The sequence below is a fragment of the Triticum aestivum genome, chromosome 4B (genome assembly GCF_018294505.1).
Source record: "Triticum aestivum cultivar Chinese Spring chromosome 4B, IWGSC CS RefSeq v2.1, whole genome shotgun sequence".
In the NCBI taxonomy this organism is placed as follows: Eukaryota; Viridiplantae; Streptophyta; class Magnoliopsida; order Poales; family Poaceae; genus Triticum; species Triticum aestivum.
This window is the reverse complement of record NC_057804.1, coordinates 621943033-621963227: the sequence shown is the minus strand read 5'-3', so window position 1 is coordinate 621963227 and position 20195 is coordinate 621943033. Positions and strand designations below refer to the sequence as shown.

Sequence of the window (20195 nt, the reverse complement as noted above, 5' to 3'; positions counted from 1 at the left end):
CCATGTACAGTCCACTTCAGATGCATGTCGGTCGTTGACCACGTTGACCAGGCCACGCCGAGAGCACCAGGGTGATGGACGACAACGAGGCCTAGGAAGGGAACGACACGGAGGCAGGGAAGACTCGGCAGTTGTTTCCCACGCAGACGGGAGTACGACTATACGAGGGTTTACTGGTTCGTCTGCCGTCGCCGGAGAATAACAGCAGGTGTGGGTGAGTAGAGGGATGGCTAGGCCAGCGATGGGAGTACGGTGGGGCGGTGAGGCCTGCGCGGCAGCACAGCTGGCCGCGGGGAGGAGGGAGCAGGCAGTCCCGCTGGCGATTGTTTGAGTGGCTGGAGCATGAAGAGCAGAGATTGAAGAAGCACGACGGCCGTTGGATGGACATTCAACAGTCAATGCTCTCATGTGTTGACTAAGTTGACAGGGCGTTGCGTGTGCGTCAACCTTTTTTTATGTAAGCATACGCATCAATCTATAGTAGGCGCACAAGTCAGCCTCAAACCTATGGAAAACAACAGACAACCTATCTGCCATTATTTCTAATAATGTATAGCCCATTTGCTAATTCTTAAGAATTTTTTTGGAGTCCATCTTCTTTTTGTTAGCATTACACCCCATATTGTGGCCACGGTTAAAAAGTATACGAAATTTTGCATATTTCGGTGCGGTCAACTGTTTTTAATCCAGAAATATCGATTCACATTCAAACTATTTTGAAAAATAATTTATATAAATATAAAATCCAAATAATTGTCCACGCATAAAAATCAATGGAATTTAAAATCTTGTAATGAAAAAAATTGAAACTAATTCTCGGTTTGATGTGTTTTAAAAATGTACAACCCATTTCTGGCAAACCGAATGAAACTCGCCTCGTCTTGAAAGATTTGCAGCCCAGCAGGGCCGATAAAGCAACTAGGCCTTATTTGGGTATTTCTTAAAAAAATAGAACTGGGCTAGCCATTTTTAGCAAGAAAAAAAACAACTGGGCTCATGATGTGGTAAACATAAATAAAACCCTGGCTAGACGGGCCACGGCCCCCGCACAGCCCCGTTGTTACCCTGATCCGTCGCTAAAACTAGTATAAATAACAACTGCTTGTTCCTCAAAAAAAAATTGCGCGACCTGCTGGGTCCCTGGTGTCAGCCGCTCGTAGTGTAATTCTCTCGTTTATTGACTATGTTGACAATGGCGTGAGCCCCAGATGTCCAACCATTAAGAGGAACCATATTTTTGGGCTTGTAATACAGAGGCACTTGCTTGCGTACTGCCATGACGCTGGTGGGTCCCTACTGTCATCCTCTCCACATACAATCATCTCCTTGTTCCTCTCGGTTGTTGACTATGTTGACAACGCAAGAGGGCAGCGCACCGCGCACGGCGAGCGAACCAAGGCCGCAAGGCGGAGGACGACGGCGAGGCCTCGTATGGAACGAACAGGAGCCGTGGAAGATGCGCCGGTCCAGTCGCAGGTGGAGGGGAGTACGAGGGTTGACTGGTTGGGGTGCGGGTGCGTGTTGGGGATGACGTCGCCGGAGAATAACAGGACATGTGGGGGAATAGAGGGAGAGACTGGCCAACGGTGGAGGGTACGTACGGTAGGGCGGCGGAGGCGCAACCAGTCATGGGATGCGGGAGCAGGCGGAGCGGACGGGGTGGTTCGGTTTGGGCGGCTTAAGGAAGAAGAAAATAGATAGAAGATACGCGACAGATGTTGGATGTCAATCCAACGACTGGTAGGCAGAATCGTTTGTTGACTGGCTAGACTATTTCCTCGCGGGTCCCAAATGTCAGAATCCAGTTCTGTCATGGTCATGCAACCTTTCCTATGAAAATTTACAGCCCATTTGATGTGCTAGTTCAAAATAAGTTTGTGGGTGCTGGTGGGGCTAATCACTTGGCTTCTGTAATGCACAGTGAGCTCAAGCAGCCGGCGAGAGTGATGTTATGTCCCTTGGTTGGGATTTGTTACAATATTTCACTCTAAATTAAACGAATGGCAAGCCATGCCTTGTTTCAAATAAAATATGACAGTCACAACCGAGTTGAAAAGGGCAAGAACATCTAACTCCAGCTTACAAATTATACAAAAGCACGAGGGTTAATTGTTCATCGGGTTTACAAAAAAACCCAGGTTGAAAAAGGCAACAACATCTAACTCCAACACTGTCTTCGGCAGTCATAGTCAAATGGATCGGTCAGGTCCATAGAATGAACATCCTGGATCGTAAAATTTACTGGATTATGACCACAATATGTTGTAAATAGAAGCTCGGCACATTCAGATGCTCTTTTGCCCACCTGAAACTCCTTTTTTTGCTCTTCGATATACCCATCCTTCAAAACCATGCTGCTGATAAACTTAAGCCTGATGGACAATAGTAACCTCACATTCAGCAGGAAGAATGTGACAAATCTAGTGTTTGCACGGTTGGCTACATATCGTTCTAGCGTTATTGTCTTCAATCGAATCTCATGAGAAGTGAGAAAATCCCGATGCTTACGAATCCACTGATTGGTTATAATTTTCTTACCCCGTTCTATTGCCTAAATAGTTTTGAAGATTGAAAACAATTAATGACGGCCATTTAGATACACCTCCTTCAACTCGAGCCTGTTCAGCATTGATTGAAAACGCGCCATCATGCGCCTATTGATTGCGTCTCTTGCTGCATATGGTCAAAAAATATGTCCTTTTTTGTAAAAGCACTACATTACCGTGATTTGAATCTGTTTACCCAGCGCCTGAGCGTGCAGGCGGGAGCTTGCTTTAGCGGCCACTTGACCGAGCTAATCAGCTAATACTGGTGCTCCTAGGGCACATGTAGGGCACAGGGTAGGCAGACGCCTCCTTCAGACATGACGCACTTCACTGTTGAAAAGACTAGGCAGAAGGACACTGCTCAGAGCATGTGTGTGATGTATCGTGCCACTCCTTCCCCTTGCATAAGTCAGAGAAACAAGGCTAGACAAGTCATGGTTCCCTCTCCCTCCTCCCGATTCAACAGTACTAGTACTACCCAATCACCCAAGGACACTTCAACATACCAATGTCCATGATAATCTTATTACAGATACATTTTCGGATTTATTTTTATAATCTTACAAATAGCATCAAAAAGTACCCAGAACATCTTTCTCAATACTGTACCAAGAACAACATCACCATCATCGCAGCATACTGTGATCCTGTACCAAGAACAACAACATCAGCATCACGACCCAATATGATCTTGTACCAAGAACAACTTTCTTTTTGGAACTGTACCAAGAACAACTTCTTTTCTAAATTTCTAGTAGTGTAACAAGAACTGCTTGAATGGGGAACTGGAGGAAAGTATCAGGCGATACCAGCCCTTAAGTGCAACCATGATACGAAGTTAGAAAATTCAAATTTAAACATGTCAAAAAATTCTAAAAAAAAATCAACGATGTTCACAACACATATGTCGACAACCCCTAAAAAATCAAATCAAAATTCAAAATACACAAGGAGAAACAAAAAAGACAAATTCAGATGTGAATAGTATCATTTTTGCTTTTGTCTTCATTTGACACTATTCATGATGGATTTGTCTTTTTTGTTTCTTTATGTATATGTCGAATTTTGATCTGAATTTTTTAGGGGTACGTGCATGCCTCGAATGGTGTTCGAGGTACACATTTGTGAGTATTGGCTTGTGAAATAAACTAGCCAATGTGGGAAGTCAAGTCCACCCTAACATGTGATGCAACCAATTACACGCAATAATTTACTTAAAATAGACGTAAAGAAAAAGAGGTAAAACCTAAAATTTACTACCCCCTCAGTCCGAAAATACTAGTCGCATAAATGGATAAAATTAGATATATCTAGAACTATAATACGTCTAGATACATCCATTTCGCTGAAAAGTATTTTCGAACGGAGGGAGTACTTTTTGGATGAAGTACAATCTTCCAGTTAAAATGCGTAATCGTGTTGTAGATTAAAAACTCCGATTTAGATTCTGAACTTGTTCCGCGAACAAATGTAGTTCTTACTCCAGGTACATATCCACCTCAATGGTGTTCGAGGTACATATTTGTGGTGAGTTCTGAACTTGTTCCGAAAACAACAGTCGATGTTAGGGGAGGTACATATAAGCCTTGGATGGTGTTCCGAGTACACATTTGTGGTGAGTTTTAAACTTGTTCCGGGAACAACAGTCATGCTTGTTGCAGGTACACATATATAAGCCTCAGATGGTGTTTGGGGTATTTTTTTATAGTGAGTTCTGAACTTGTTCTAAGAACATCAGTCGTTCTTGTTCTAGGTACATATAAGCCTTGGATGATGTTACCGGTACAATTTTTTTGTGAGTTCTGAACTTGGTTCGGGAACACACAATTGTTCTTGTTCCAGGTGCAGATAAGCCTTAGATGGTGTTTGGGGTACATATTTGTGGTGAGTTCTAAACTTATTTCGAGAACAACATTCGTTCTTGTTCCAGGTACATATAAGCCTCGGATTGTGTTCCAGGTACATATTTGTGGTGAGTTTGCAACTTGTTCCTGGAGCACATAGTCGTTCTTATTTAGGCTACATATAAGCCCGATGGTGTTCCGACTACACATTTGTGGGGAGTTCTGAACTTGTTGTGGGAACAATAGTCGTTCTTGTTCCACGTACATATAAGCTTCGAAAGGTGTTCATGGTATATATTTGTGATAAGTTCTGAACTTTTTCCGAGAACAATGGTTGTTCTTGTTCCATGTACATATAATCCTCAGATATTATTCTTGTTACACATTTGTGGTGAGTTCTGAACTTGTTCTAGAAACAAATGGTCATGCCTATTCCAGGTACATATAATTCCCGGATGGACTTCCGGACACACATTTCTGATGAGTTATGAACATCATCCGTGACTTATATATACCCAGTACATCATCTAAGGGCTATATATACCTAGAACGTCATTTCATGCTTATATGTACCTGGAACAAAAACGACCGTGTGTTCCAGGAACAGGTTTAGAACTCACCATAAATGTGTACCAGGAACACCATCCAAGTCTTATATGTACCTAAAATTTGAACTCACCAAAAATAAATACCTTGACCACCATCCGAGCCTTAGATGTTCCTGGAATAAGAACGACTGTTGCTCACCAGAAATGTGTACCTAGAACACCATCCGGGGGTTATATGTACCTGAAAAAAAAACGACTATGTGTTCCGGGTACATGTTCTGAACTCACCATAAATGTGTAACCAGAACACCATCCGAAGATTATATGTACATGGAACAAGAGCCACTATTGTTCTTGGAACATGTACATAACTCACTACAAATATGTACCCCGAACACCATATGAGGCTTATATGTACTTGGGTACATGAACTACTGTTTGTTCCTGGATCAAATTCAGAACTCACCATAAATGTCTACCGGGGACACCATCTGAGACTTATATGTACCTAGAAGAAGTTCATAATTCACCGCAAATAAATACCCCAAACAACATCTGAGGTTTATATATACCTAGAACAAGAATGGCTGTTGTTTTCGGAACAAGTTCACAACTCCCACAAATGTGTACCTGGAACACCATCCGGGGCTCATACGTACCTGAAACAAGAACAATTGTGTGCTCCTGGAAAAAGTTCACAACTCATCACAAATGTGTAACTAGAACACCATTCGAGGCTTATATGTACATGGAACTAGAATGACTATTGTTTTCGGAATAAGTTTAGAAGTCACCACAAATATGTAACCCGAACACCATCCGAGGCTTCTATGTATCTGGAACAAGAACGATCATTGTTCCCGGAACAAGTTCATAACTCACCACAAATGTGTATCCTTGAAAACCATCCAGGGCTTTTAAAAGATCTGCGAGCAAGCGCGTAGCGTCGCCATTACTTAAATTAGATGTAAAGAGAGGTAAAACCAAGAATTTACAACTTTTTCAATGAAGTGTAAATCTTCCGATTAGACCCCGTAATCGTATTGTAGATGAAAAACTCTGGTTCAGCTTGTGAACTTGTTCCGGGAACAACCATTGTTTTTGTTTGAGGTACGTGCATGGCTCAAATGGTGTTTCAGGTACACATTTGTGATGAGCCAGTATTGGCTTGAGAAATAAACCAGCCAATGTGGGAACTCAAGTCTACACTAACATGTGAGGCAACCATTAATTACACGACAATACTTTACTTAAAATAGACGTAAAGAAAGAGAGGTAAAACCTAAAATTTACTAATTTTTGGATGAAGTACAATCTTCCACTTAAAATGTGTAATCGTGTTGTAGATTATAAACTCCGATTTAGATTATGGACTTGTTGCGCGATCAAAAGTCGTTTTTACTGCAGGTACATATCCGGCTCAATGGTGTTCGGGGTTCATATTTGTGGTGAGTTCTAAACTTGATTCGAGAATAACAGTTGATGTTAGGGGAGGTACATATAAGCCTCGGATGGTGTTCCGTGTAAACATTTGTGATGAGTTCTGAACTTATTCCGGGAACAACAGTCATTCTTGTTCCTGGTACATATAAGCCTTAGATGGTGTTCAGGGTATTTATTTATGGTGAGTTCTGAACTTGTTCTGAGAACAACATTCGTTTTTGTTTCAGGTACATATAAGCCTCGGATTGTGTTCCAGGTACATATTTGTGGTGAGTTTTGAACTTGTTCCAGGCGCACATAGTCGTTCTTATTCTGGCTACATATATATAAGCTTGATGGTGTTCCGATTACACATTTGTGGCGAGTTCTGAACTTGTTCTGGGAACAATAATCGTTCCTGTTCCACTTACATATAAGCTTCGGAAGCTGTTCGGGGTATATATTTGTGGTAAGTTCTGAATTTGTTCCGAGAACAATAGTTGTTCTTGTTCCATGTACCTATAATCCTCAGATATTGTTCTTGTTACACACTTGTGGTGAGTTCTGAACTTGTTCTAGAAACAAACAGCCGTGCTAGTTCTAGGTACATATAATCCCCGGATGGATTTCCGGATACACATTTCTGATGAATTATGAACATCTTCTGAGGCTTATATATACCCAGTACATCATCTGAGGGCTGTATATACCTAAAACATCATTTAATGCTTATATGTACCTGGAACAAGAACAACCGTGTGTTCCAGGAACAAGTTGAGAACTCACCATAAATTTCTACCAGAAACACCTTCCAAGTCTTATAGGTACGTAAAATCAGAATGACTGTTGTTCTCGGAACAAATTCAGAACTCACCAACAATAAGTACCTCGAACACCATCCGAATCTTATATGTACCTGGAACAAGAACGGCTGTTGTTCACCACAAATGTGTACCTAGAACACCATCCGGGGTTAAAAGTACCTGGAACAAGAATGACTATGTGTTCCGGGAACAAGTTATGAACTCATCATAAATGTGTAACCAGAGCACCATCCGAAGTTTATATGTACATGGAACTAGAACAACTATTGTTCTTGGAACAAGTACATAACTCACTACAAATATGTACTCTGAACACCATCTGAATCTTATAAGTACTTGGGAACATAAACTACTGTGTGTTCCTCGATCAAGTTCAGAACTCGCTGTAAATGTGTACCGTGAAGACCATCTGAGGCTTATATGTACCTGGAAGAAGTTCACAAGCTGAACCAGAGATTTTAATCTATAATACGATTATGAGGTCGAACTAGAAGATTTACACTTCATTGAAAAAGTAGTAAATACTAGATTTTACCTCTCTTTACATGTAATTAAGTAATGGCGATGCTACGCGTTGGCTCACAAATCTTTTAAAAATTCCTAGATGGTGTTCAAGGTACAAATTTGTGGTGAGATATGAACTTGTTCAGGGAACACCGATCGTTCTTGTTCCAGGTACATAGAAGCCTCGATGGTGTTTGGGGTACATATTTGTGGTGACTTCTAAACTTGTTCCGAGAACAACAGTCATTCTAGTTCCATGTACATATAAACCCCTGATGGTGTTCTGGTTACACGTTTGTGGTGAGTTCTGAACTTGTTCTAAGAGCACGCAGCCATTCTTGTTTCAGGTACGTATGAGCCCCGGATGGTGTACCAGGTACACATTTGTGGTGAGTTGTGAAATTGTTTCGGAAACAACAATCATTCTTGTTCCAGGTAAATATAAACCTTGGATGTTGTTCGGGATATTTATTTACGGTGAGTTGTGAACTTCTTCCGGGTACATATAAGCCTCAGGTGGTGTTCCCAGTATGCATTTATAGTGAGTTCTGAATTTGATCCAAGAACACACAGTAGTTCATGTTCTCAAGTACATATAACCCTTAGATGGTGTTCGGGGTACATATTTGTAGTGAGTTATATACTTGTTCCGAGAACAATAGTCGTTCTTGTTTCATGTACATATAAGCTTCAGAACGTGTTCTGGTTACACATTTATGGTGAGTTCGCAACATGTTCCCGGAACACATAGTCGTTCTTGTTCCAGGTACATATATATAACCCCCAGATGGTGTTCTAGGTACACATTTATGGTCAACAATAGTCGTTCTTGTTCTAGGAATATATAATGCTCGGATGGTGGTTGAGTTATTTATTTTTGGTGAGTTCTAAACTTGTTCCGAGAACAACAGTCGTACTAGTTTCAGGTACATATAAGACTTGGATGGTGTTCCTGGTAGGCATTTATGGTGAGTTCTAAACTTGTTCCTGGAACACACGGCCGTTCTTGTTCCAGGTACACATAATCCTGAAATGATATTCCAGGTATATATAGCCCTCAGATGATGAACTGGGTATATATAAGGGGAAACTCTTCCCCTCAGCCGGCTGATCCGTGGTGGACATCCGCCAGATGCGATGCCGTCGGATCGGATTCAATCGCATGGCTGCCTGGCGCTCTCTCTTCGTCCCACGTCCTCTCTATCTGGAAACATCAGCCAGTAACAGTGCATCTTTATCCTCACAAGCGCCGACTGCTCATCCTTTCTCAAGCTCCCAGCCATGGTAATACGACTGCTCCTCTAGCCAGAAACAACATGTTGTCTCAAGATTGAAATCACGCCATGCCGACGTGGAGCGCCATCAACCTCACCACCGTCCTGGCACCTCCAGCGCTAGACACAGCCACATCACAACGCCTTATGTTCATGCACGCTCTAAGTTTCGGCAACAACAACGTTGTTGCGGAACGGCGGCAACCGAAGACTGCGCGATGCGGCCGAAGATGTTGTTGCAATTTTTGTAGCAAGAGTCTTGTTATAGAAAATTAGGCGCGACGGGAGATGTCTTTTCAAAATTTTGCAACAAAGGTCTTGTTGCAGAAAATTAGTGGGGACTTGTTGCACAAATTAGAGAATAAGAGGTTTTGCAACAGGGGACTTGTTGTAGAAAATCAGAGAAAAGGATGTTTCGCAACAAAGCTATTGTTGCAGGAAATTAGAGAAGAGAAGGTTTCACAACAAAGCTCTTGTTGCAGGAAACTATATAAGAGGAGGTTTCGCAACAAGAGTATTGTTGCAGAAAATTAGAGAAGAGAGACTGGCGGCTTGCATCAGACAATCGAACGGCTTGCGAGGCGGCGGATCTTACTAAAAGTTCCGCCGGCCGACACGTAGCACTCCATACGGAAATGTGTATCCGAAACACCATACGGAGATTACGTGTACCTGGAACAAGTACGACTGTGTGCTCCGGGAACAAGTTCAGAACTCACCACAAATGTATAACAAGAACACCTTCCGAAGCTTATATGCACGTGGAACAAGAACGACTGTTGTTCCTAGAATCGGTTTTAGAACTTGTCACAAATGTGTAATCGGAACACCATGGGGCTTACATGTAGCCAGAATAAGAACGGCTATGTGCTCCTCGAACAAGTTCAAAGCTCACCACAAATATGAACCTGAAACACAATATGAGGCTTAGGAACAAAAACGAATGTTGTTTTCACTATAAGTTCTGAATTCACCACAAATATGTACCTCGAACACCATCTAAGGCTTATTTGCATCTGGAACAAGAACAATTGTTTGTTCCCGGAACAAGGTTAGAACTCACCATAAATAAATACCCCGATCACTATCCGAGGCTTATATGTACCTGGAACAAGAACGACAGTTGTTCCCGAAACAAGTTGAGAACTCACTAGAAATGTGTACTCAGAATACCATCTGAGGCTTATATGTACCTTCCCTAACATCGATTGTTGTTGTCGGAACAAGTTCAGAACTCACCACAAATATGTATCTCGAACACCATTGAGCCAGATATGTATCTGGAATAACAACGAATTTTGTTTGCGGAACATCATTACCATCATTATGAAATGTGATCTTGTACCAAGAACATACATTTTTGTTACTGTACCAAGAACAGATGTGATCTTGTACCAATAACATATTCTTCTTTTTTATACTGTACCAAGAACAGCTTGGATGTGGAACAGGATTAATCTTCGAAGCACGTGACAGTTTGCAGCGTAATTGTCGGACACACCAGTTCACGTGCACGTCACTACATCTGAGTCTAGTATGCCGCACCTATTTACAGCTCCATAGGCAATATGCCTTTCTGCTACAGTGTACCACGAATAAAAAATCTCTCTTCTTTTTATGAGGATGCGGTTGTATCTCTACACAAATCGAGGCACCGGGGAAGCCGTTTCAGCGACAGTCTAATTGCTGATCACGACTCACGAGGTAAATCGGTGTTTACCCTGCAAACCAGAATCGAAATGAGATATTGACAGGGCCAATATCTTTAACCCATATTGCAAACTGATTGCAATAAGCAAAAATCACAATGTAAATGACAAGGCTAACTTTAAAAGAGATGGCTAACTTGGACAAGCTAGGAATTCCATGTTTGCCCGGTTCAGGAAACTAAGTATAGCTCTTTTGCATACCAAATTAAGCAATATGTTTCGTGTGAATGCCCTTACCAAGTTCAAGTTCTGCCAGCGGAAAACAAGATTTTAGTGTAACTCGATAATCTGCAACAAGTATACATGATTGTAAGCCTTACAAACCACTTGTAAGAGCATTTCCAGCCGTTGGCCCCCCAGGAAGAACTAAAAATCGCGCCCTGGGGCACACCGGCGCTAAACCGCGCGCTGGGGGCGTGATGCCCCCCAGTCGCGGCGCCCACGTTTTTTTGAAAATTTTAAATATGACACAAACACGACGCAAATTCAACACAAACTTCGGCGAGTTCGTTCAAATTTAAGCATATTTTACAAAAAAGAAAAAAAAACTGCTAGGCTGCTCCTCGTTGTCTCCCTCGCCGTTCCTCGCCGCCCGCCGCCCATGCACTTCTACATGCCGAGGAGGTTGTAGAACCGCGTGCAGTCGCCGCCGTCGTCATCGTCATCATCGTCGTGGCCGCCTCCGCCGCGGTCGCCGTCCCTGCTGCAACCCTCCCCCGGTTGGCGCGGTGGGTTGGACGGTCCGGGGGCGTCCTCGTCATCGTCGCTGTCGAGGATCACGACGCCGTGCTCATCGTCGAGCCCACGTTTGTGGGCGGCTATCTCCTCCAGGGCCCGGCGCTGCCGGACCATCTCGTCGTGGAAGTAGTCGTCCCGCGCCCACTGTAGGGCCTCCTCGTCGGAGAAGCCGCGCCGGGCTATCTCCTCGTACTCCGTGGGGCGGCCGGGCTCCCGCTTGGGCGCGACGAGGACGAAGCGGCCAGAGAGGGAGTGGAGTCGCCGATGCGGACGCCAGAGCTGCGGGTGCGCCCGCTGATAGGCGTGTCCTGGGGTTCCGGCTTGACGGGGCGGAGGCAGGGAGAGCCGGACGAGCGGCCGAACAAGGAGGAGGACGCCCCGGGCTGCTCCATGCGCCTCGGCGTCCACGAGCTCCCACGTCAGCGAGAGAAGGACAGGGGAGCGGGGTACTCGAGCCTCGGCGTGTTGCCGCCCTCGATGTACTCGAGGACGGCCTCCAGTGTGCGGCCGGGCATGCCCCACCATCGGCACCGCCCCTCGGAGTTGAGCCTGCCGGAGGGCACGACGCCGTTCATGACCTCGAGCTGTTCGGCGTGGCGGCGGCGAAAGTAGGGCTCCCAGAGCGGGCTGTCGGGGACGTACCGCAGTCCTTCCCTCGCCGCCCGCGGCAGGGAGGCGCGGATACGCGCGATCTCCGCACGTCGCGCCGCCCCCGGTGGGTGGTGGTGGCACCGGGACACCGCCGGCGCTGATTCTCCATGCCCCGGGCACCCGCATGTCCGGCGGGACCGGGTACTCGGCCTCGAAAAGGAGCCGAGTTTCTTCCTCGTGAAGATGGCGGCGGTCGAAGCCGTTCGCCGCCGCGCCGTCGCCTGGGAAGCGCTCGGCCATGCTTTGAACTGGAGACGGCGAGAGGAGGGGAGGAAGGGGGAGAAATGGCGCGTCGGCGGTGGAGGCTCTGTGCATGTCTCCGGCACGTTGGGGTCGGCTTATATAGGCGGAGGCGCCGGGTAGTACGCGTGGCCGCCGCGTTACGCGTGGCGGGCGAGGGGACGCGCGTCGTCCTGTCTTCACTGCGCCGCCCGTGAGGCATCAATGGAGGCTGACCGGCGCGGCAGCTTTGTTATTGATTCACCGCAGAAAACGAGGCGATGAAGACGACGAAGCAGCGAGAAGAGAGGCGAGTCGCTGGCAAGGAGGGCCCGCGGCTCTTTCGCGCCAAAAACGATTTGCCCGGCGCCCCCGAGCGCCCCCAGCGCGCCGGGTTCGGGTTGGGTCCACGGCGCCAATTTCGACCCGAGCCGGCGAAAACTGGGCCCTTGGGGGCGTGGCTGGGCCGATTTTTTGGCGCCGGCGGCCGAAAAGTCGCCTGGGGGCCCTTGGCTGGAGATGCTCTAACTATGTATCTTTTAACATTAGTTCAAAGACAGTGGGAGTCTCTCCCACTTTCATTCTCAGTTCAAAGAAAAAAAGTACTATTAATTTTCAACATTTACAATTTGAAACTATCATGAAATCAATAACTAGGTTCACATCCTGTTCTATTTTTGCAGAGCACTTCGGGAAACTAAAAGATTGCGACACACTGAAATGTAGCAAGTACATTACATGATAAGTTGGTATTCCCAGGTTTTACATGCACTATCACAGGCAAAAGTAAGAGGCTAGTAATTCCCCTTGAACCTGCTCCGAAAACTCCTCCACGTGACTGACCTGCCCCTGCCCCTGCCCGTTCCTTATACTGGTCGAGGCAAGAGCTTGTGTAGTTTTGTTTCCTGTACAAACTGCCAATCCGGCACAAGAACCTGTTATTCCCCTGCTTCTACACACTTCTAAGTCCTAGTATACACATTACCAAGATAGAGATAACAAAAGCATTTCCCTTTCAGTGTGAAAACTTATGGCAAGATCTCATGTAGTGTATAGAGATGTTTCTTCAGTGAGACCTTCTCCAATGTACTGCATAACAAATAGTCATATTAAGCAGGAACAACAAGCTGGAGCAGCGTATAAAGATGTTTTCTGTATACTATCCTTTTTTTTCAGGCTCTCTTTTTGCGAGACTGTAACTATGGTAAAGAACTGCCACTTTTCTAAAATCCAATAACTCTAGACTTGACCCAACATCGTTAGCCTACATGAATTGAAAGAGAGACCGTAATAATGTAGGAAGTTACTATTTAGCTGAAGAGCGTGTGAATATAGGACACAAACCATTCTTTTTGTATACTAGTCAATTTTTTGGACTACTGTTATTGCAAGAGACTGCAATGGGGGTGGACCTGTAATTACGGTAAGGCAATGGTCATTTGTCTAAGCCAATATCCCTAGACTTTGTGCAATCAAAATGCACATTCAAAAGAGAAGCTTAACAATCTGCGCCATGTCCTCCATTCAAAAATCACAACGTAAATGACACAATGAAGCAAATGGGCCGACACAAAAAGCATATATCTACTGTAACTTCAATCAGGAAGCCGTGGAACTAAGCGGACACTAACACACAATTCCGTGCATCAGCTGGTACCGTCCTTCTCCACATCTAGATTTTCCATGTCTAATACCGAAACCATTCTCCCAAGCAAACAGGTTATACATCTCATATGCTTCTTGGCAAGAATCAAATGGCATGCCTACCACAGGAGCAAAGTGTCAGGGGGCGTGCTTGCCTTCAGAGTTCTACAGACATGTTTGAATAGAGCTCGTCTTGCTTGTTGTTGCCCTTGCCTTAAGCCCATCCCGGGATAGCTTCCTGGTAGAAAATACAGAAACAACACCAATACTAATTAGAGCAGTGCCGTACAACACATATACGTGAAAGATTAATGAAATCACACATAATAAAATTGGACCAGTACTGACCACCATCTGTACCATACTTATGACTATAACTGTCTAAAACTATCCAGCACGAGGCACCTAAATTAACGAGATCGGCAACAAGTATCAAATAAAGACATCTCCAACGATAGATACCTGCATTTCCAACCTTCAGGAGTCTGGTTTGCACAAGATTCGATTCGACTTGGACAAATTTAGGTTCATCGGCTGCTTGCCCTTCACCGCAGATCGGATCGGATGAGGTACCATCGACAACTACGGATCTGGAAGAAAGGGGGTTGAGTAGGTACAATACATTAGACGAGGTCAGGGAAGATAACAATAGTTCCAACGGAGTACACTGACACTAACCTGGATCTTGGTTCCAAATGCAGATCGGCGGCGATTGATGTCAGAATGTCGATGCCACGAGCATCTCCCGGATCCATTACAGCTTGCGTCTGCGATTCACGTCAGTGGAGGATCGGCGAAGCCTGATAGCATCTTATCCCCACCAAGATCAATGAACTCCATTAGCATCTATGCTGGGGTGCGTGGGCGGAGGAGGGTTTGTTGCAGGCGTGGGAGGATTGGGGAATAGAGATGTGTACGACATGGAGGGGGGGTGGGGTGGAGTGGAGGCTTCAAGGCGACACGTCTTTTCTGCTGCTTACAGCAGGCCGACATGTCAACTCGTCATATCGTTTACTTGCATCGCTGGGTGGAATCAGCCTACGAGGCATAGTGCCAGACTAGGCCTGTTTCATAGACCCATCCTCCCGCGCTTAACAACCGCTCTGCCTGCTAAACAAATCCTCGCTACAGTTCGTGGTACATATCTCTAGACGCTGAAGACTGGACGTGCGGTCTTGATAAGAGGGTGTCTGGACACCCCGGGTCCTGAAAATCCATTCTCTTTTGGTGTGGTTCACAGATACCTAAACTATGATGGGTCGTTTATGTGTTTTTTTAGCAGTACCAAACCAAGCCCAAAATATCATATTTGGCTACTGTGCATGCACTGATTGTATTAATTGTACGTACGCACAATAACTCTGGTAGTGTATATGCATCGCTGACGTGGGGCTCCCCCACATGCATGGTTGCATGTTTCACGAACACGACTCACTGGACACACTATAAAATTTATTTTTGTCCCGCTTTATGCATAGCAAACCACCACGTCCAAACAACAACTTTAAATGTAGAAAAAATTAGTCTGCTGAGAGAACAAAAAAACATGCCAAAAAAGTGATACAAGGCTCCACAGAGCCGTCGGAGCACTAGCTAGGCCGCGAGGCAAGTTAGCGTCCTGCCACACACAACGAATCAATCACGCCACCTGGCCTAGCCCTGTCTCGATGTCTAGAGAGCGGGTGTCAATGCTACAAAAATGCCTAAAATTTAAACACGGATCAGTGGAACGCCGCAAAAGAACCGCCCAATCCACATCACATTATACATCGTCCAGATGGTTCAAATCATCGCGGCAAACAACACTAACAATAAGTGGCTTCTTCTCCAATACGGTTGGCTTTGGCTTCCAGAAACCGTCCTAGGTTCGGGGCCTGCAACTTAGACTCCAAGCCTCATGGACAAAGCTCTATAGGACGTGAGCATGGCAAGAAAGACCTCTATGGACACTCAATTAATGTTTATACACAGCACATACGGTGTATAGCAGGAAGGAAAACACAAGAGTGCATGGGTCCTGTATATACGTATGTACTCCCTCCGTAAATTAATATAAGATCGTTTAGAATACTAAAGTACTGATCTAAACGCTATTATATTAGTTTACAAAGGGAGTATCTACTTACACGCAGCAGGGTGATGAAATCGGTGTCGTATTCATCCTTAAAAACAAAAAAAATGATGTACTACACCTGGCTGCGCTACAGTCCATACATACAAAGTACCACAGTTACCTAGCATGCGTTTGGTAGCCTGCATTAGGCCCAGCCAGTCCCGCGTGAGATGTTTTTGGCCTGGTTGCTCAGGTCGCATCAAAAAGTTGGCCCGCACGAAACTTACAGCACCTATGGGCGTGCATCCATAGGAACGGCCGAATTGGCCATTTTCCAGAGCCAGGCCAAAGCGGTGCAACCCAAGGCACGTGGGCGTGGGCGGTTGCACGTGTGGAGGCACCCTCGAGGCGTCACATTGTTTCTCGAAGCCGCGGCATAAATTACCCTCACTGCTCTCTCTCCCATCTTCCCCACTCACACCAGTAGCGGCGAGCATCGGAGCTACTGACTGCAAGGCGATCCTAGGTGGCGGCGAGCACCGAATTGACCAGCGCATCGGCTATGGCGGTAAGCCCTTACTCTGTCTTTCGATTCGTGGTGGATTTGATTTGCAGACAGGATTGGAGTGTTAGGGAGGGCATTTGAATGCACTGAGGGTTGGGGATTGGTTTAGGGGAAACATGGCTGACGAAACCTAAAATCCATTGGTTTTGTACCGATTGATTCTAGGGTTAATACAGTCCTTTTTTTATTACAAGGGGGTGGGGATTTGGGTGAAACTAGTTTAGTAATGCCTATCCTAGTCGTGGTGACCTTGGAGGCGCTTCAAGCAGCGGCGCGCGGGGGGGGGGGGGGGGGGGGGGAGGGTAGCCTTCTTCTTGTCTTCCACCACTGCCTCCACCACACCATCTGCAATCTCATCCAAATCATCTTCGTCACGAACAATTGGTCTTGCACGGTCCCTTGCAGCTGGCGCCCTGACCACCATCTGCACCGTATCGTGGTCTTCCTCCAACACCACCAACGTCCTAGTCCAGAACTGTGAGTGCATCTAGTGCCACCCCTACTTGGTTTTGGAGTATAGACGACAAACATGGTTGAGGGACTAATGTCTTTGTGAGAATTGCAGGATAAGACATGTATTAGTCCCTCATTGATTCGGTTTACCTACCAGAGATGACCCCTAAAAATGTATGAAGACATTGAAGACAATGGTGGTTCGTGATGGCATTCACCTTGAAGATAATAACCTGTAAAGACATTCACGTGAAGACTATGGAGTGCGAAGACATAATTTCTTTCGTAGTTTCCTCTTCTTCTTTATTGATCATAGGAACCATTGTACTTTTAAGTGGGGTCCAAGTGAACAAAGTCAGATGACTGAAGTGATGCTCAACCAAAATCCTATGTCTTTGAGCGAAGAGAATGAGAGCAAATCTTATCCGGAGTTGGATGAGTCAGCTTTGTTTGTAGCCCAAGCCAAGATGCTGCGTGTGTTTGAAATCCGACCATTGGACACGTGTCGGTTCCTTAGTTACCCAGGGTCATTCCGGATACATCATGTCGGGTTGCCTCCTGGCTATACATAGCCCACCCCCTACACCATAAATTGGTGTCTACTCAAAGTTAGTGCATGACTTTTGTCGTTTGAGAGCAACCCACCTCCGAAGCCTTTGAGAGAGAGAGAGAGATCCTTGCGAGGACGAAGACCAAAACACCCAGAGCCAAAAGAGTGTTAGGCATCACTGAAGTCTTTCTGTCAGCGTGACCTAAAGACTTGTTACACTTAAGGACTGTGCATCCTCCAGCCGGTTAGGCGTCACGTTTTGAGGATCCAAGAGTCATTGTGGATCGTCAGTGAATGGAGTCTATGAAGGTTTGGAAGTTTACCTTGAAGACTTACCAGAGTGATTGAGCGAGGACTGGGTGTCCTTAGCTCAAGGGGAATAAGGTGAAGAAACAGTCTTCTGAGTTCAATCTCAACCTCCCTAACCAGATGAACAGTTGTCACATCAACTAGAACTGGTCTACCAAATCCCTGTCTTCACCAAGCTACTGGTTCTATCCCCTACCTTCCTTACATTTCAGTTTATCTTCGTGAAGTCATTGCTTTCTTGCCTGATCTGTTTGACTTCACTGTGTGAAGACTATTATCTCTTTGGCTTCATACTGTCTTCCATTCCGATCCATATTGCCTAGCTACTATTAGTCTTTGTGCTTTCACTATATTGCTCTCTTGACTATTGCTTGTCTAGTGTAGTTCATCTGCCGCTGCATATCATATAGGTTCATATTAACAGTTTGTCTTCAAAGACCTCGTGTTTTGAAGACTTACATAAAAGTGGCCTATTCACCCCCTCTAGTCGATAACTAGCACTTTCAAGAACGATGCGACATACTGGTCTTGAGGAGCATGTACTCTGCCCAACATCTTGCTCTCTATTCAGCATCGCCGGAGTCTGCCTGATGCATGGCCCAACGCAGGATATCAACTGATATAGCGTCCTTCGCTGGGTAGGGAATCAATGTCACCAGCTCCTCTGCCGTAGCCTTCTTTACCACAATGTTTGCCTCCTTGTGCATGTCTTTGATACTATTTAAGTTCGAGCACACTTCCATGGTGTTCTCAAACTTCATCTAGTCACCGAGTGAGCACTCGAGGAAGAAGGTCCTCCATCGAATGCTCCTGGGGATGGGGTTCATGGTGTTAGGCCGATAGGTGGTGAAACAGAGAGGTGGAACAAGAGAGACAGAGAGGGTTAGAGTGCGGTGGTGGGTAAGTAGGGTGGGTAAATATAGGAGCGTTAGGCTGATAGGAATGAATGTTGATCTTTAAGCTTCATGTTTGTTTATAATGCAGATCGACACGGAAGTTCTGCCACCATTGGACAAGGGCAAGGAGGTCGTGCCGCCATTGGACAAGGGCAAGGAGGTCGTGCCGCCATTGGACAAGGGAAAGGAGGTCATGCCGCCATTGGGGAACGACGTGGTGGTGTAGGAGCCCCCCGCGGCAAGCGGAGGAACTACGAGCACTACCACGAAGAGGCATGGCCAACCCTCTTCTTCAAGGTGATCCTTGCTCCGAAGCTGGAGAGCCCGCCTTTACCTCTAGACTTCGTGAAGCACTTCCCCGCCGTCACTACATACTCCAGGAAAAATACGTACACCGGGTGCGCATGGAGGGTCATGGTCCATGTTATCGATGACATGGTCACTCTTGATCAGGGTTGGGCCCCCTTCGTCACCACTCACCGGGTCAGGATTGGGTACATGGTGACCTTGAAGTTGCTGACTCCCGACACCCTGACGGTGATCGTCTACAATGACGACGACGTGGAGGTGGTCACCAAGTGCAAGAAGTACGATGACGCCTTCGCCGTGACCGTCTAGAGAGCTCATGTTGCCCGATGCATGTTGTGTTAGGTTCAAGACTATATTATGTGTTGTTGTTTAGTTTAAAACTTTACGGAGAGAGGGACCCGGGTTGTAAATCAGGGAAACTTAGTAGTACAGGAGATGACACATATGCCATTAAATTCCCTCCTATACTACCAGTTAGCAATTCTGCAAAAAACCTGTTAGCTCCATAGACTCGATATGGTAGCAAAGTTAGTACAGAATTTTCTTTTTTAGAGAATTATTTATCAATTAGTGCAAAGTTCTATCTGGTCCCGCTAGCATAACTAGCTTTATTTAGGAAAAAAATTGGTGCAGAATAGTCGTACCGATTTTGCCGAGCATGCATTGATCCTGGTTGTTGTATGTTGGAAAAAGTCCATTTTAAACCTTGAACTCGTAGAGGTCGGGCGAAATGAACCCCAAGTCGAAATCCCGATCGATTGCATCTTGAACTTTGCAATCCCGGTCTAATTTTTTATATTTTTTTGAGGATTCCCGGTCTAAATCAAACCCTGGCAAAATTCAACTGGGATTTGTCTAGCTGGTGGGCCAAGGAGCGGCATGTTGACCACGGCTTGTGCACCCGTCCTCCGCACTGGGCCAGCCCATTTGTTTTTTTATTTGCTAAGAAAAATGTGTCTTTATTTTTCTCTCGCACGCATACGCAGAAAACGCTAAAAAAATACGCACTTGACACGTTTTGGAGCGAAAAAAATGTGTCTCTATTTTTCTCTCGCATGCATAGGCGGAAAACGCTAAAAAAATAAGCACTTGACAAGTTTCAAACCCAGGATGTACAACAACAAATGCACTGGTACA

The 20195-nt window shown here is 45.5% G+C and overlaps 2 protein-coding genes across 3 annotated transcripts; one reads left to right on the top strand and one right to left on the bottom strand.

The window, feature by feature from the left end:
* Positions 1–12860: 12860 nt before the first annotated feature.
* Positions 12861–14951, bottom strand: LOC123089445 (uncharacterized). 2 transcript variants are annotated; one of them, XM_044511124.1, is made up of 4 exons: positions 14602–14951; positions 14386–14513; positions 14047–14161; positions 12861–13368 (listed from the first exon to the last, which is right to left on the bottom strand). In XM_044511124.1, the coding sequence occupies exons 1-4, from the start codon at positions 14676–14678 to the stop codon at positions 13308–13310; spliced, it is 381 nt and encodes a 126-aa protein (XP_044367059.1). In that variant the 5' UTR covers positions 14679–14951; the 3' UTR covers positions 12861–13307. The 2 variants fall into 2 exon arrangements, with proteins under 2 accessions (XP_044367059.1, XP_044367060.1); XM_044511125.1 differs by having other exon boundaries at positions 14079–14161; positions 14602–14945.
* Positions 14952–15700: 749 nt separating this feature from the next.
* LOC123090292 (uncharacterized) lies at positions 15701–19466 on the top strand. The gene is made up of 3 exons (XM_044511664.1): positions 15701–15758; positions 16461–16544; positions 18838–19466. The coding sequence occupies exons 1-3, from the start codon at positions 15701–15703 to the stop codon at positions 19365–19367; spliced, it is 672 nt and encodes a 223-aa protein (XP_044367599.1). The 3' UTR covers positions 19368–19466.
* The last annotated feature ends 729 nt before the right edge of the window (positions 19467–20195 follow it).

What these genes read in the sequence shown, in the direction of transcription:
- LOC123090292 (XM_044511664.1), top strand. Translation starts at nt 15,701, where the DNA reads ATGGTTCAAATCATCGCGGCAAACAACACTAACAATAAGTGGCTTCTT. An exon ending in GTGGCTTCTTCTCCAATACG is followed by an intron (nt 15,759 to 16,460) that starts GTTGGCTTTGGC and finishes CACTCACACCAG; the next exon opens with TAGCGGCGAGCATCGGAGCT. An exon ending in CCAGCGCATCGGCTATGGCG is followed by an intron (nt 16,545 to 18,837) that starts GTAAGCCCTTAC and finishes TTTATAATGCAG; the next exon opens with ATCGACACGGAAGTTCTGCC.
- LOC123089445 (XM_044511124.1), bottom strand. Translation starts at nt 14,678, where the DNA reads ATGGATCCGGGAGATGCTCGTGGCATCGACATTCTGACATCAATCGCC. An exon ending in CATTTGGAACCAAGATCCAG is followed by an intron (nt 14,514 to 14,601) that starts GTTAGTGTCAGT and finishes CCTTTCTTCCAG; the next exon opens with ATCCGTAGTTGTCGATGGTA. An exon ending in CCTGAAGGTTGGAAATGCAG is followed by an intron (nt 14,162 to 14,385) that starts GTATCTATCGTT and finishes ATTTTCTACCAG; the next exon opens with GAAGCTATCCCGGGATGGGC.